General features: G+C 38.9%; 1 protein-coding gene across 2 annotated transcripts; it reads right to left on the minus strand.

The window, feature by feature from the left end:
- Positions 1-1654: 1654 nt before the first annotated feature.
- Positions 1655-16253, minus strand: LOC309601578 (arrestin domain-containing protein 3-like; the record flags this gene model as incomplete). Of its 2 annotated transcripts, none has more annotated exons than XM_082334675.1 (8): positions 1655-4179; positions 5925-6079; positions 6901-7063; positions 7483-7739; positions 8175-8277; positions 9518-9665; positions 12851-12932; positions 15974-16253. In XM_082334675.1, the coding sequence occupies 8 exons, from the start codon at positions 16251-16253 to the stop codon at positions 4123-4125; spliced, it is 1245 nt and encodes a 414-aa protein (XP_082190801.1). In that variant the 3' UTR covers positions 1655-4122. The 2 variants fall into 2 exon arrangements, with proteins under 2 accessions (XP_082190801.1, XP_082190800.1); XM_082334674.1 differs by lacking the exon at positions 1655-4179 and adding an exon at positions 4983-5638.
- Positions 16254-16970: the final 717 nt, after the last annotated feature.

Below are 16970 nucleotides of genomic sequence, written 5' to 3' on the forward strand. Positions count from 1 at the left end.
GTTTTGGTGTTCTTGTATAAGGGATCAGACTTTACTGCTCAAAAGACAGAGACAGTGCTTAATACCTGATTTTGCACTTCAATATTAGCTCCTGCATGTAAGTTTGGGGTTTGGTTGGTTTTTTGTGATTGTATATTCCTACCCCCTTAAAAATGCATGCTCTCACCTGCACTGTTTAAATTATTGTCTTTCATCCAAATATGACTGTGCCGTTATTAGAAAAAAAAAAAAAATTCTAACCATTGTCACTCAGTATACAATCATAATAAGAGACAACCTTATTTTTTATATTTCTTATTAGTTTCAACCAGAACTCAGGCACGAATGAGTAACAGTGTTATTAACGGGCAAAAACCTTAGAAGATCTTTCTGGATTCTCCATAGTTGGCAGTTACAAATTCAAAATTAAATCAAAATGCTTTATTTCACACAAGAATTCACACATTGAGGAAGCCTACTGTTTGCATTATACAAGGAGTTAGATCAAATGTTTGGGTTGTCTATGTTAGTAGCATACACCATAAAACCTACTGTACAGTACCATAAGAATTTAGTGGTCTTTAGTACCAACAGACAGAAACAGCATGTATTGGACTCCTGAGTCCCTGGCTGCTAGCCTAGTGAACCTTGCTTTACATCATAAGACATTTTGTTACTAAACAATGATGATAGTCCATTCTGTCAGAGGTTCAGCTGTGTACAGTATGCAGAAACAAGATGCTATGGCAGTGCTTCATTTCTGGAGTGTTGAGGAGCTGTATTAATACCTTGCAAAGCTCTACTGCCCAAAACACAAATAGCAGATAGTGATTTTCAACATCTGGTAACATTAGACTTCCAAGGAAACAGCAAGACGCACCTTATTGACCCCAGTTCAACAAACCAACCTTCAGATCCCAACTGCAAACCACTGAGTGAGCTGGCTTTTAAAGTAATTCTCCTTCCCCAGTTTCCTCCTACCCCTACCAAAATGTGCAATCCCTGCCCCCACCACATGTACTGGAAAATACTAGACAACTTGAACAGAGGTCACCAGTTACAACAGTTTTTAAACAGTGTCCTGGAAAGACATTCATATCCTGCAAGTTATTGGTATTTTCTAAATTTAGAAGATTGTATTGTAACTTCCCATCTGGAACCTAGACCCAAGAAATCATTGATATAAACAAGAAAAAGGAACAGAAGGTGCTGAAACTTAGCTCTTGTGCTAATCAGTGGTGTAGCTCCAGAAATAGTTTTTTTCTCTCTATGTAATTGATACATAGCATATGTATTTCTGTAGTAATTTGATCCTTATGGCTATTATTTTAAACATTTAATATGTGTCTTTGTATAAGTCATAAACAATCTTATGGCTTACAGTTAAAGCATTTAAAAGCATTTTTTTTTTTTAAAAAAGTTTATTTTCCACAAGGAAGAACAATAGGAAAAATGAAATTGTTTTCCACGTAGTTTTCTTAAAACAAAGTCCATAAGGACATATTCAGCACCAAAACTAAAAAAAAAAAAAAAAAAAAAAAAAAAAAAAACCAACCATAAAAAAACCCCACCAAAACAAAAAGAAACCAACAACAAAACCACCCCCTCAAAAAAAAACCAAAACAAAAAAAACCCCAAAAACCCCAAAACAAAACCAAACCCCAAAAAACCCCGCACAGCCATAGAATATAATCTATAAAGCAAACATTTAATATTGCACTTTGTTTCTCTAATACTTGGATTTTACTTTTTTTTTCCTAATTCAGATCAAGATTCTACATCAAATATTGGGCTACAACTATGAACCTGTAATGCCTCTGAACAATTAACAAAAAAGTTTAAATGGGAAGTCTTTATTTGATAAGGTTTTAGAATTCTTCATTCTGATCACAGCCTGTGATGCAATGTCAATTACTACAACATTGGTCAATTCTGCTTCATATATAGTTTTCCATTATACTAGGATAAGTACTTTAATGCTATGTATATCAGCAATTGTTCCCTAGTCTGTTAAAACAAGAAAAAAGAAAAAAAAAGTAAAATCACCAAATGCCCTTTTTTTGCCAATAATCTTATCAACTTCTAAAATTTTGTCTGTTTGGAGAGGGTAGAAGGAAGGGACATTCACAAAATTGGCCAGCATAAGACATCACCCAATTTCAAATTCTTGCTTATCAAAGCCCAAACCTTTGAACTGAATCACTGAAAAGGTGACTCTCATTTTAATCACCCTGTCATTATTTTTGAAACATGAAATATCTTTCATGTTCTCATAAAGGCCACTTATGGAAAAGCCTATTTTGTCATATTTATGAAGCCTTAAAAATAAGGCAGAACTTCATAAGAATGAGCACAATGCAGAAACACCAGCTTTCCCTCTCCCCCTCCCTTCTGAGCTGTTTTATCGGACAAGGATATACACAATGGATTAGTTTTTAAGTAGTCAACATCAGACATGTCTCTGACAATAGTTTGGGGTTTTTTTTGTTGTTTTTTTTGTTTTTTTTTTTTTTTTGTTTTTTTTTTAACATGATTTCTGAAAAGGAAATTTACGTTTACAAATCTAGCATAAAAGCACTGGTCAGATCTAATGGCTCCATCATTCTTTTCTTCTTTAGGGTACACTCAAGGGGTGAGTACTTTTTCTATATAATTTCTCACATTCTAGATGAATGTATGTTTAAAGTTGTTGGGTTTTTTTGTTGTTGTTGTTTTAAAGCTCTCAGGACTAGCACAGGAGACAATCAGAGCAATTCTTAGCAAACTAATTTGAGTATGGCTGGTAACACTGATACTCTGGCTCAGTTTTATTATAGTTTTAGTCTTACTATTTTTACAGTATCATAAACCCTGAAGATAATACAAAGTGCACAAACCGAGCTGTTGCTTAGTTGCCATAGTTCAAACTTTTATTGCAGTCTGAAGTATACTTTCTACTGGGGACTCATTTTATATATAATTTTTGGTGATTAGGTAACTACATATTATTTACTAAAACAAACACAAACCAACAAACAAACCTTCTCCTTCCCATCCCTACTAGTTGAGATATCTCTCTGCCTATGAACCCTGGACAGCATATGACTATCCCATTTTAAAGTCCTTTTCGCACTTTGCTGGTGTCTGCTGGTGCTGCTTTCACTTTCTAAGTTTTGTGCATGTCCCTATTCAAAATCCCTCCTCAAAGAACAAAACCAAAACATGAACACAAAACAAAAGAAATAACAGTGCAAAGTAACAAAACAAATAGCATTCTAACGGTTTGGCAAAAGTGATGAGTTCACCTGAGATTAAGTGATCTTTAGGCAGTCTGTAACAAAACATTGCTTTGCAATAATAGCAGAAAGGCAACAAATTGTTAAAAGAAATCAAGAAGGTATACAATCTTGACAAAGTCTCTTATTAGTTTCCTTCTGTTATCTCTTCCCCCACCTCCACATATCTGTTGCTTGTCTACTACAGTTTGCTGCAAAACATACAGCAAGGATTGGCTTGAAGGCATGTGATGTTTGTAAATAAATCCACAATAGGATCCAAACTGAAGAGGTGATACATGATCAGACTACTAGGACAATTCTGGCTACATTAAGTTTGGTTTGTGTGGGTTTTTTTGTTTGTTTGGTTTTTTTTTTTTTTTTTTTTTTTTTTAAAAGTCAGTGCATTTGTCAGTCTTCATCGCTTTTTTTTTGTCAAAGCTTTCTTTTGTTCCTTGTTGTGCAGATCACAAACAATTAAGGGGGGGGGTAACAACAGTCCATCATAAATGAGAAAAAGCTGTAGTGACACTGAACTGCATAACATAAGCAATAAGCATGTGCAAATTTCTGAATCATAAGAAGCAGCCATTCCTCTCTTACAACATGGTTTGAGTGTTTTGAAACATGTGACTCTACACTAGTAAGGCTGCTCCTAGTATGTGCCACTATTTGGGGGGGGGGCACGCTCAGGTTTTCAAGCATGTGGAGCAGTCCTATGGTGTGCTGTAGGTGTCAAAGCATGATCACAGGTTGTTTTCATTTATTCACCATACAGGCAAGAGCAATACCATTTCCTTTAGAAGCATGCCTCCACTATGACACCTTGATCTTCAACACAGCAGGTGTGATTCAAAACCCAAGTCAAGTCAGCTTTTTATGGATTCCTTCAACGAGAGGGGCAAGATGGTCTCTCATCTGTGGGCTGATCTGGGTTTGGATCAATCTAACCAAAAGGGAAAAGAACAAACAAACAAAAAAAACCCCAACCAACAAAAAAAAACAACAAAACACCAAGCCAAACAAACAAAACAAAAAAAGCCACAAAAACCCAGTGCATTTTAGAATCAACTACTAGAAATAAAAATCAAAATTCACAAGTTTAAGACAATTATAATGGTACATGGCATTCCCAGTCCAAAGGTTATTGAAATAATTGAAAAACTTCTAGTCAGACAAAACTTCAGATAAAAATTAATAGAAATATTAATATTAGATACAGTGGAAGACTTTAAATTACAGGTCGATGGTAATTTAAGGATAAGCATGAATAACTAATAACACAAAATTTCTGCTTTACTAGCATAGAAGTCTTTTGAATTATCTGATATATACAAAAAAGATGAAGACATCACTAGAAACATAACTTAAGAAATATTTAATTGATTTGAGAGAAGTAGAGAAGTTTTGCTTGAAAAGGCAGAAAGTTATCAATAAAAAAAAAATCATTCTACTTTTTAATTTCAAAGTAATCAATCCTCAAATATCCTATGGGATGTTTCAAAAGTTCACATGTTCTAAACCTTACCTCTTCTTCCTTTCTATAGGAGAAAGAAGGGGTAGAGCCTGCTAACTTAGGTCTCAAAAACTGGATGGTAAGAATAGTTTAAGTGTACAGTGCATCTTTTAGACAACATTTCATCAGTTAACTTCATATAGCCTTTTTAAAAAAAAAAAAAAAAAAAAAAAAAAAAGCTTCTTTCTAAATTTTAAAGTACCTAAAAAGAAAAGGACTCAGGAGTTGTGCTCTAGAGCTAAGCTATAGCAGAGTTCTCAGGAAAGTGTCTAGCACACAAAAAAACCCCCTCTGCCCACTCATTAGCACAGTAGTGTTTAAAGGCCGGGGGGGAATCATACTACATAATGCTATTTTCCTAAAGTGGGTGAATTCAGGCAAAATTTGGCCAGAGGACACGTTTTTTTCTTTTGTCCTATATCACTGCTTTTTCTTGAAAAACGTAAACATGAAAAGCTTTGAAATTTGCATCTCATTCATGGTTATTCAGTGGCTGCATTTTTAGTTCTGTAAAGGCTGAAAGTGTTGAAGAACTTTGTACTTCAAAAAACTTAAGTCAGAAATGAATACCAGTATGTCACTTTTCTACATGAAGCTTCTGAAAGCCCTACATCTACAGAACTTAAACACACATGCAGGCAAAACAATTTAGTGGTTGCTATAAAATGTTAGGAAGCAGTAGATGTAAAAGAGTTGAAACGTTATTTTTTTATTTTTAATACACAAATTTAAAAAAAAAAAAAATGATGTTGCTAAAATGGTAAACAACACTTTGAAAATTTCCAGAAAGTATTAGACTAGGGAAGAGTGCTGCCAAGGAAAATTACCTTCCAGGTCTGCAGCTCCAGGAAATAGCATGATAGAGAAGCCAAGGCACCTCACAGAGCACCTTTTAAATTTAAGGTTGCAGAGTTCATGTTAAAATAAAAATAAAAAAAAAATAAAAAGGGTAACCCATGCTGTAAAACAGGCATGGAAAACTCTTGATGCAACTCATCTGCACCTTACAAACAAACAAAAATCCTCCCCCAAAACAACTTATTCCATGTTTATCATTTTAATGGTTTCTCTTAATTTTAGGAAGGAGAAACAGCTTCCTAAACTTATTCCACAAGACAAAAAAAAGTCAGACACAAACAATACATGAATCATCATATTCTGACAGATATACCTACTTCTGAATATAGGGGTGGAGGCAGAAAACGGAACTCCTGGATGTATGCAAATAATGGTCCCTGAAGTGCTCTCTCAAAATCATCAAAAGCAGCTATAGGTGCAGGGCTGGACTGTCTGTTTTCCTCTGTGACCACTTCTGCATAGCTAGGAGGTGCTTAAGGGAGAAGGTACATGCAGTTCAAACAACAAGTTCTTAGGCATGTCAAAATATATAACATGATAAATATTAAACTTTAATCACTGTAAGATTCACCAGCAGGCAGGTGACTTCTTAAAAAATTGTTAAAAAAGGGAGACTAGACTATTTCATTTTATTCTAATATTAAGCTTATGTTCAAAAACAGACTGACCACTGTTTATTGTGGCTTAATTATCCCCTTAAAATTTAAAGCATACCAAAGATAATTTATTTCTGTACAGATAGGAATGACAGAATATTGCAGTCCTCCAGACTCCAGAAGTCTCCAGGTCTGGGAGTTGCACTTAAAAAAACCCAGGATATTAGATACGTGAAAACAGAAGGAAGGAAATACATAATTCTTTCTTTGGCCATAAGAGATTTCCCATAGAAAAGAATATTATCTTTTCACAAAGCCTTGGCTACTAAGGCTGGTGAGAGACCCCAGAAACTGCTATTATGGGTTGCAATGCCTTATAACCAAGAATGCAATTGGGATACTGGAGGTGGAAGTAATGAAGTTGTGCACAGATACAATGGTATCCTGTGCTTTCATTTCTGCCACCTTCCAAGGCAGCTGGATTTCACTGCCTGTCCTAGAGAGAGGAAGGCAGGGAGGGAAGAAACTCTATTCTACATAGGACAAGCCAGTGGCAAGAAAACATCCACAACAGATTTCCTGTGGGCTTTGTTATGAAAGGATGTAATTTGACTCTGTTAGCAAGACTGCAATAAATAAAACAAACAAAAATCAAAACAGACTAGCAAATTGATTGGGATTTGTATTGTCAAGTTACCTTCTGGTCTTTCAGGCAGTGTCAGGCCAAGCCAATTCATGTTCATGCTACCCTGGCTGCTCACACTTGATGTTCTGCTACCAAATGGATGTAGAGGAATGGTACCAATGACCAGTGGTAAGGTAAGGAATAAATCCATGGCTCCTGGAATATCAACATATACCTGAAGAAAAATGAAACAAGTGTATGATTAAAATGTGGGGTTTTATCAGCACTTCATAAGTATTAGTCTAAGTTGTCTTTCCATGGAAATTTCCATGAGGAGCTTGTTTCTAATAGTCTCTTTTAGGGCCCATGCCCCTATGGAGACATGAGCTCTTCAAGTTAAAAGAAGAGTCTTAACATGAGTCCTCACATGGAAACACAGTCTATTCATTAAATGCTTGCTTAGTTGACACACAGCTGTTTTAAGAACTTGCATGATTTAAACCAAATTTACTTACCAGATCTCCTGTCAGGACACTAATACCAGAACACATGTATTTCTTTCATAACTAATTATCACAAAATGCTCTGCCAGGAATTTGTATGGAATGTTGGAAGCTACTCATTCTCGAGAGTGAAACAGACCACCCAACATACCATCAGTGAATACTCCACACGGATTATACTACAGTCAAGGATTGAAGGGGAAACAGGTGGAATTTTCAACTGTTTGCCATTCCAGGTTTCTGTTTTGCCAGATGACAAGGATTCCCCACGGAGGTTGGCAACAAGCTGTTTGACTTCCTTCATTTTCCCTTTGGCATAGAATGCCTGTGTTTGGTAAATGGTTGCCTTTGGCACCACCATACGGGAAGAGCAATTCTCAATCTCAGCAAAGATCTGAATTGATTCACCTGAAACAAACAAACAAAAAAATCCCAGAATTTCAAGTTCTCTTTACATTTACAAGGCAGCTTAAGCTAACTGTCATATTCTGTATACTGTTATAATGCACCAGATGCTGCTATCACTGCTCTACCTGGAAAAACATCTACTGATGCTAATAGAAGCAAGATTCCCATGAGCTGTTCTAAAAGGAAAAACAAACAAACAAAAATCCACAAAAGCCAAACCAAACCAAAACACACCAGACTAATAGATGAGGTCCTTTAATAATCTAGAGATACAAGTAGTGCTGTCTTAGTTAAGAGTATACTGAGAAGATTGCTAAATGCAGACTGAGGTGGTAAAAATATCCTTAATGTTTCATTTATATAAAAACAGTAAGTACAAACTGTAGCTTTAAAAGGGAAGGAAAAACATATCCTATAATTACTTCTATTACATACCTGGAGTGTAGCCCTTTCTTTCAATTTTGGCACTTAAGGATATTGGGCCTGAGGTACAAAGCCAACAACATAGAGTCTTTTCTTTTGTGCCTGCTTGGGGTGACTGCAAAAAGAGAAAAAATATTGTCCATCAAATTACGAGTTCCACGAATCTCTTCAGGTATTTAAATAAACACAGGAAAATAATCATTTTCATAATGTGCTTCTTATTACATATTTTGATAAACAAAGCTACTTTCATAGGAAAGGTCTCAAGCAATTTAAACAGAATTACACAGATACGTTTGTCCTAATTCTATTGCTGTATTAGTATTGCTTTTTTTGCCATCCTCCATACTACAGCCATACTTAAAACCGTTTTTAATACTAAAAATAAATACTATATAGCTTAAAACAAAAGTCTTCATAGCCTATGCATCCCAACATACTGTTGCAGAGCTTTTCATTTAACTAACAGTAAATTAGAAAATATTTGCACTTTCCATTAAGCTGTATTTCAGAAACAAAATAACTAAGCTAAACTACTGTAATCTTGACTCCTGCTATTTCCTCGGTTTCTGAACAATCCTGTTTCATCTATATTATAAAGACTTATTTTACACAACATCAGGATTTAATGGGCTTTGGATCAAGCCCTGAAGTCAAATGAGAGACCTTTGATTTTAATGCAGTTTGTGCAAGGTCCCTTTGCAAGCCTGATTTTTCACCCATACACACAAGAAACCTATTTCAATGGACTTTAATCCCCCCCCCCCCCAAATTTGAGAAAGGAATAAAATCAAGGAATTTTAGGCCAGACTGAAATCAAATCCTCATTGAAAGCAGTTGTGATATTAAAGTTATTTTAATAAAATGAAATTTCAGGAAAGGATTATACAGAATTGTGATAGTTTCTCCCCATCAGTAGAAAACTATCCATACGGAAATTATCAATTATGCACTGTAGTAAATTTTTTTACTTTGCATTTTTAAGTTAGCAGTCCCTCACTAAAATATTAAGAGCTGCACTGTTCCTTCCATAGATTATTCTTTATTTATAACTGAAAAGGAACAGTTCACCAAATTTTCTTCCTTAATGAGATTCTACAATTTAGTAGTATCAATTTAGATTGACAAATGCATTTTATGTATCGTAAAAATCAAGCAACTCCAAGTACAGGATAACTTAGCCTTCAAAATACCAGCAGTTAAAGAGTTGCTAAACTGATTATAATACTTAAAAGAAGAGCTGTAGTTAAACTAGCAAATAAATATTAGGTAAAATTGCATGTGATGTTGTTTCAGTTATTATACTTCGTTATTTTTATGCCAGAAAAAGAATGAGTAATTCTGTCAGTTCTTACCAGTAATGAAGGAGTGTTGATATCTATATGTTCAAAGACTGTAAATTCCTTCTTTAATTTTACTGGTAGAAGCCAAGGCCTATGCAATTCAGCTTTCACCCAATAGCGCACACTGCCATGTCTGCCTTCAAATGAGGTAGCAAGTGGTCTGTGCAGGACAAAGGTCAAAGTTGAGTAAAATTTTTCTCTTTCCAGTAATGATACAATTGATCAGATTAGGAATTAGTATGTAGAACTGTATTTTTAGTGCATTATAATAAGCATAACTTATTTGCAAAGTTTCCATATCTCAGAAAAATATAAGATTAAAGTTGGGAGAAAATATCATCTCCAATTCATCCAACAGTAGTTTTGTAGAAGTTTTAAGAATCGGTTAAAGAATTGTGCTAGAAAATGCCAGAAGAGTATACATTTCCTTTAGACCTAAGAGGCCACTTTCAAGTATAGAATAAAAGCATGCCCTTTTAAGGTCAAATTAAGACCACCAAATAAAATTAGCATTAGTACCATCCATTTATTGTTTTGGACATTGTATTCTGTAAGTAATTGTGTATTATTTACTTGGCTGGTATCTCAGTGGTTTATTTTAGCTATAACTGAGTGCTTTCGTAGTTTGTTTTGCCTTAAGTATGGTAGTTAAATATTTCAATTTAGAGTTCTGAATAGAGAGAGGCTATTTTGAGCATCTTCTAATTTTCCTTTAGCCTGATGAGGCCATCTTAAAATATTGAGAGAGAGAGAGATAAAAAAATAAAGACTATTCTGCTCTGAATGCTGAAAGACAAAGGAAGTCCTTCTGGGGAGTTGGGGGGGGGGGGGGGGGGGGGAATGTGGAAAGGGACTCCAAACCTTTCAGCATTACCCTTTTTTCCTACTCTCCTCCCTCCTCCTTTCCCCCCCCCCAACATAAGATGAAGGACATAAGATTTTTATATTCCAGTCACGTTCAGTTAACTGTAACTTGTCTTTTCCTAATGTCTTTTGCCTTTAATCTCAAAGGAAGAATTTTTATATTGCACTACGTTTGAAATGCATCATAATAAAAGATAAGTTACAGGCAAAGCTTCCCTCCCTAACTTCTACAGGGAATAATACTAGCTGTGCTAGTACTTTACTAGAATGATTCTTTCTGCTACAGGTTTGACATTTGTATTTGCACATCTGAAATGTTTACTTTTTTTTCTTAATAACACAAATGAAAGGATTTTTCTAATCAGTCTTCAGTGTTTCATCCTGCCCCAGTATCCTTTAAGGAAAAATCAGTAAGGCCAGTCAGTGTTTTGGTTTTTTTTCCACTATTGCTTTGTATTTGGTTGTACTGGGTCTGGCTGGGATGGAGTTAACTTTCCTCATAACAGCCCATATAGTGCTGTGCTTTGCATTTTTGGCTAGAACAGTGTTTTAGTTATTGCTGAGCAATATATAACACCAATGCTTTATTTATTGCTGAGCAGTGCTTGCACAGCATCAAGGCTGTCTCTTCAACACCCCACCCCCAAAGGCCAATAGGCTGGGTGTGGGCAAGAGGTTGGGAGGGGACATAGCCAGGACAGCTGACCCAACCTGACCAAAGGGATATTCCATACTATATGACATCATGCTCAGCAATAAGGGGGGGGGAGGGCAGACAGACAGACAAAGCTGACACAGACATTCATGGTTATAGCATTTGTCTTCTCAAGCAACCACTACACATACCGAGGCCCTGCTTTCCAAGAAGTGGTTGGACATCTGCCTGCCATTGGGAAGTAGCGAATGAATTCTTATTTTTGCTTTGCTTCTGTGTATGGCTTTTGTTTTTCTTATTAAACTGCCTTTATCTCAACCCACAAGCTTGTCCATTTCATTTTCTCTCCCTGTCCTGTTGATGAGGGGGAATGAGAGAACAACTGCATGGAGGGCTGGCAGCCAGCCAAGGTCAAGCCACCACATTGGTTTAAATAAATTTTTAGAAATATTCTATGGATACAAAATAGCAAGAAACAGTAAGGAGGCAGTGTCAAACTAGTGTTCTTCAGGCCTTTTATTACCAGCCTTCATTTTTTCAGTATTATCAAAGATGGCTTCATAGTTATTCCTTCAAGTCACTTGAAAAGAACTTCAGTGTTTTAATCAATGCTTGTGCCATTTTACTGGTCATCTATTTAATTTCAAACATAATATTCCATATTCACATATACTGTTTTGTTCTTTCATATTTGAACATCCCTTCCAACTCAAGGGAATATTGGTATCATCCTTATCACTTCTTATAGATGAGATTTTCATCTGAACCTTAAATTGACTTCTAAAAGTCTCCATATATATGGGTCTTCTTCAGTGTTCCAATAATATCTACTGTAAAGCCCTGTGCTGTTCACTGAAACTGATCCATAAAAGCATTTATCATCTACAGGTTCTGCTAAAGCCAGCCCCTCTAATAAGCAGATGGTTTATTAGCTTTAATATTAGGTATTAGTCCAATATTCTGCCAACTTTTTTTTTTTTTTTAACCTTAATGACTTCAGCGCTTGGCTTTTACAGTAAAAGGCTCCTCCTGCCTCCCTTCTTTCATCTATTTCCAGACTCTCTCTGTTCCTTTATATTTAATTTTCCTGCAACTTTTGTTTTAGCTAATTTCCATGTTGGTAACTCCTCTGTGTATAAATCTTCCCTTCACAATGTATACGTTAGACACCTCAAGCTTGTGTGTGTGTGTGGCAATTTATCTTAAGACTTCTGCTATCACTCTTGCTTCACCTTTGCTTTCTGAGACAAGCAGGATTAGGTATGGGAATGTTTCTTGCTTTATCCACCCATCCGTTTGCTTATTTCCATCCTGGCTTTTTGCCTAAAGGTCACCCTGAGTACATACATCCTATTTAAACTAGAAAAAAAATTCTTATTTTGTTCAAATGTGGTTAAGCTTGCCACATCTGTTTCAGACTACAGTTAAGCTGTTATCACTAGTTCTGATGGCCTGCATGGCTCCAGTAAAATCTTGTTTCATTTAGAAGATACCTCAGCCACTCTGCAGGACTCAAATGACACAAATTCCCCTCCCTTCTCCTGTGAAAGGGTAAAATACTACAAGACATAATGAGTCCAATAGACCTCAGTCAAAAAGAGAGAGTAACCAACTGGGCAACAATGAGCTCCTGTTTTGTGAAAAACTCTTAACCAGTTTAAAAGCAACCTCTTCAGTTTAATGAGATTATGTCCTCTATTGCATGTCTGAGCATAATTCCTACTACCATTGAACAGGTTTCCCCTCCACCCACAAGAATTTTTCTTAAGCAGGCATGTATCTTAGCCTTCTCTCACACAAGCTGTGTACTGCATGTAAGTACTTACATCTGTGGAAGCTCAAAGCTGAAAGCATATGAATGCCTTCCTGAATGAATGGTGTGAAGGCCTTCTTCAGAATTGTCATCATCTAGGAGGGAAAAACCCAATATGCTATTCCACCTGTGAACATTTTACACAGCATAATATATTATATAGGTTTCTTTTCCAGAATAAGAGGGATTTTTTTTTTTTAATTAAAAATAATAATCTTTTCCTTGCACATAAGTTTTTTTATCCCTTCTTCACTTCCTTTCTGCCAGATCAGCAGTCCCATTGAGCCTGAGCAGCAGCAGCAGAACTGTGGTAAACAAGTACTGAGCTGTCAATCACAGACTAGGCTGGAGCAGGAGAGGACTGGCCTAAACAGGCGTGAGCAGATCCCCTGCCAGCCACTCATATACATACAGTATACATTACACCCCACCACATTCACTCAGCAACTCTACTCACAGCCTAGCCTGACTACCACAGATGTAAGGAGAGAGGGAGGGGCACCACCCATGCCTCACCATCCGGTCTCCTCATACCACAGGGCCATGCTGCTGGCTTGCCTGGGCCTGCCCTGTGCTACATGCAAGGTGACACCCCAATCCTGCACTTCTCTCAGGAGCATGTGCTGACCATTACTGAAAGGCGATTCCAGATAGCGCTAGCTGGGGGCATGAGAGGGGAAAGACAACCAAGTGAGGGATGTGAGAGGCTGCAGGGCCACGTGTCCCAGTGGCTGCCCCTGCTCGCAGCCCCTTGCTGGCCCAGTGGGGGTGCACGGCAGGAGCTTGAATGCTTGTCTGTCCCCAGAGATGGACTTTCCCAAGAAAGGCAGCATGCCCTCTGAGCCGTCAAGGCCGACATTACCAGGCAGGCCCCAGTCCCAACAAAAAGTGACCAGAGTGACAGCACTCCCCCTTAGCACTGCAGCGCCCCCAGCGTCCTACCAAGGATGCGATCGGATCCATAACTGGGGGGGGGGGGGGGGGGGGGGGGGGGAAAGGCAGGCAGCAAGGGAGAAAGCAGTAACTGCTGAATTGAAACACCCCCACCCCACCCCCGTTTTCCCAGCAAGGTAAACTTGTACTCCTCACTTCACAGCTAGCGCCCTCCCCCACCGTGCATACTCTGTAACTCCTCAGGGAAGCGGGGACCGGAGCGCCCCCAACCCCGCACAGGGCTGACCTCGGGGCAGCCAAAGCCCGTTCGCCCCGCCTCCAGCACACACCCAGAGTGCGGGCAGAGGAGCCTGCTCCCTCAGCCTCGCTCTTCCCCCACGTCCCAGGCCCCTATAATCAGCGGCTGGCATCGCCTTAGCAACAGGCTAACAAACCCCATCAGGCCAATGACAAGGCGGGGACAGGGCGTGGCCTTCCGGACTATGCTAGGGTACGAGGTGTTGAGTTAAACTCCACTCCGTGCAGCAGTGTTCGCAGTCCTGCCCCTGCAGCCGGGGGAGGGGCAGGGGCAGCGGTGTCCCGCGACAACTGCTTAAGTTTTTACGTGCCGCACATGCAGCGGTGCGCACCCTGTCTTGCTTCTGGTGTCGAAATGTGTCAGATCTGTCCCTTCCCTACCACCTTTGTTCCCTTTCCAGCCAAAACCAAGCACCTACTATTGGGGTCAGCATTTGGATCTGCAGCCCACATGCAAAGTCATTGCTGCTGTTTAAGCAGACAGTTAGAAGCATGGGGTCGCCCTCCTACTTGTAAGCATACATCCTGCTATGAACGACTCATGCACGTTTGCACGTTTCTGTCATCTGCAAACCAGAGGTGAATGAACTTTCACATGAGAGAATTCTTTCTAAGGCGGCAGTATAAAAAACATTTGAGCTACAAAGCCACCTCATGAGTGACCCGTGCTTGCTTGCATCACGATAACATAATTAAAATCAATAGCAACTCCACTCTGCTACAGTATTTATTTCAGAAGCGCTTAATAAAAGGCTCAATACAACCTAGAGTCGAACTTCTTCAAAAATTGCATTTTACTGCAGAGGATCTCTGCAGTAAATATGCTGCATATTTAAAACAAAAACAAAACAACACACCAAAACACCCGACCCAAATTATGTAATCAGTTTTAACATTTTCTTGTGCTAGGAATTAAGTCATCGCCACCACCTGACGTGTGCAACCAATCTGCGGAGAGAAGGAGTACTCCCTCCCTTCTCCCCAGGGCCGGTCCCAAACAGGATTGAACCGCTTCTAACAAAGGGTGGAAACTTCAGAAAAAACAAGCTTAGAGTCCCTTATACTTTCACAACGTAACTATGCGAACAATAGATTACCAAATTTAAGACCCACAATCCCACTCACAATGTAATACTCCATTTCCATACCCAAAATAAGGGAATCTGCAGGGCACTTTCCGTTTCTATAGAGGCTTAGCAGACCAGGTTCCAGAACTCCCCAACTCAGAAGCGATGCTCCGATCGTACAACCATGAACTCTTATTTGACCTTTCAGACAGATTTTTACATTTGGGTCCCCAATAGAGGAGTTGAATAAAAGAAATGAAAGTAATTTACAAGTATACTAGTTTAGAACAAAGGAAGAGGTGGAAAATTACAGGTGGGGTGGTGATAGCCACAGGGAATCTTTTATCTGCCAACAATGAACCAACCTTAAAAATCATCACATATCAGTCTGAAAGTCAGACCTGTATCTATTATGTGTCAAAAAGGCTAGTGTTATGTTTTAATTACACTTATGATTCGACAGGATGCTACCAAGAAAGCAATTTACTGCATATCTGGCTTTGATTTAACAGTTAATTTCCCCATAGAGAAACAACTCCTGCTAATATCACTAAGAAAAAAAACCGATATTGCAGATCAAAAAAACTGTATTAAAAAAATGCAAATCCTTATGAAAAGACTCTGTTAAAAAGCATGTATTTTAAGAAAGTCCTGTTTGCAGGTACTTTGAAAATGCACCTCGACACGGTTTTAATATTAAGTAAATGTTCAAATAATCAAAAATAAAACCTAAGACTGTAACCGGCATTTCCTCATCTTTAGAAATAGCGAACTCTATGAGACTGCATACTAAAAAGGGATAAACCAAGACGATGCAAAGATGTGTCTTTTTCTGGAAAAATGTCTGCATATAGTGAATAAATAAATGAAAAGCTTACCTCTTCCGTGCCCGAGGAGAACGTCCTTATGGTTAAAATACTCTACTTCTTCAGTGTAATTTTGTGTATAGGCAGTGTTGGATCCAGCATTTCTAGATTCAGTCCAACGTACTTTTGCGTGTCCTCTTGCATGAATTTTAAGAGATTTTACTCTAATTTCCCCAGTAACTTCTAAATTGACCCTTCCCGAGACTGTGTCCCCGCTAGAATAGACGGGGATATTGCTGTCATTGAGACAGTCAAAGCTCATTGTCAAACTCTTCACCTTCCCCAGCACCATATTTTGTAACAAAGTGTATAAAAATATACTGTAAAAAAAAAAAAAGTCAAGGTCTCATACAAAATGCTATCTTTACGCTGAACAACGCCTCTGCTACGCAAAGAGCCTGCCAACAAGATCAGCGTGTCCCCTAAAAACGCTTCATAGGAATTACTGAGAAAACCCCAACGGTAGTAGTGGTGGTGGTGGTGGTGGTGGTGGTGGTGGTGGTGGTGGTGGTGGTGGTGGCGGCGGCGGCGGCCACCCAACGCTGTGATCTCCTTACAAAGACAGCTACCCATACGCTGTCAGCTCATTTTAAGAACAGCTTTGTGAAAAACAACCTCGCCGCGCATGCGTGAGTCGAGTCGCGGCGGCGGTTTCCTCCGCAATTTGCGCGTATCTTCCCTGTTGTGTACGTTTTTCTTTTGTTATTCCTTCAACCTCGTGCAGAGGGCCGGAGTATTCCCCGGTAGAGCCAGGGCTCTGCTGCGAGCCCGCAGTGCGGTGTTGAGATAGGTACTGAAGAACTGAGAGAAAAATGTCTGTGGCGGGGGGTGCGAGGGCTCCTTGTCCGGGGGGCTTCGACGTCTCGTCTCGTCTCGTCTCACTGCCTGGCACGGCCTGGGGGCCCTGCCTGGCTGGCCGGGAGGTGTCTCGGAAGGAGCTGGCAGCTGAAATCGGACAGTGGGCGGTGAGCGCCGGGCCCCGGAGTGTGGCCGCGGCCGGCACGGGTTC

The sequence above is a fragment of the Platalea leucorodia genome (genome assembly GCF_965183815.1).
Source record: "Platalea leucorodia genome assembly, chromosome: W".
Taxonomy (NCBI): Eukaryota; Metazoa; Chordata; class Aves; order Pelecaniformes; family Threskiornithidae; genus Platalea; species Platalea leucorodia.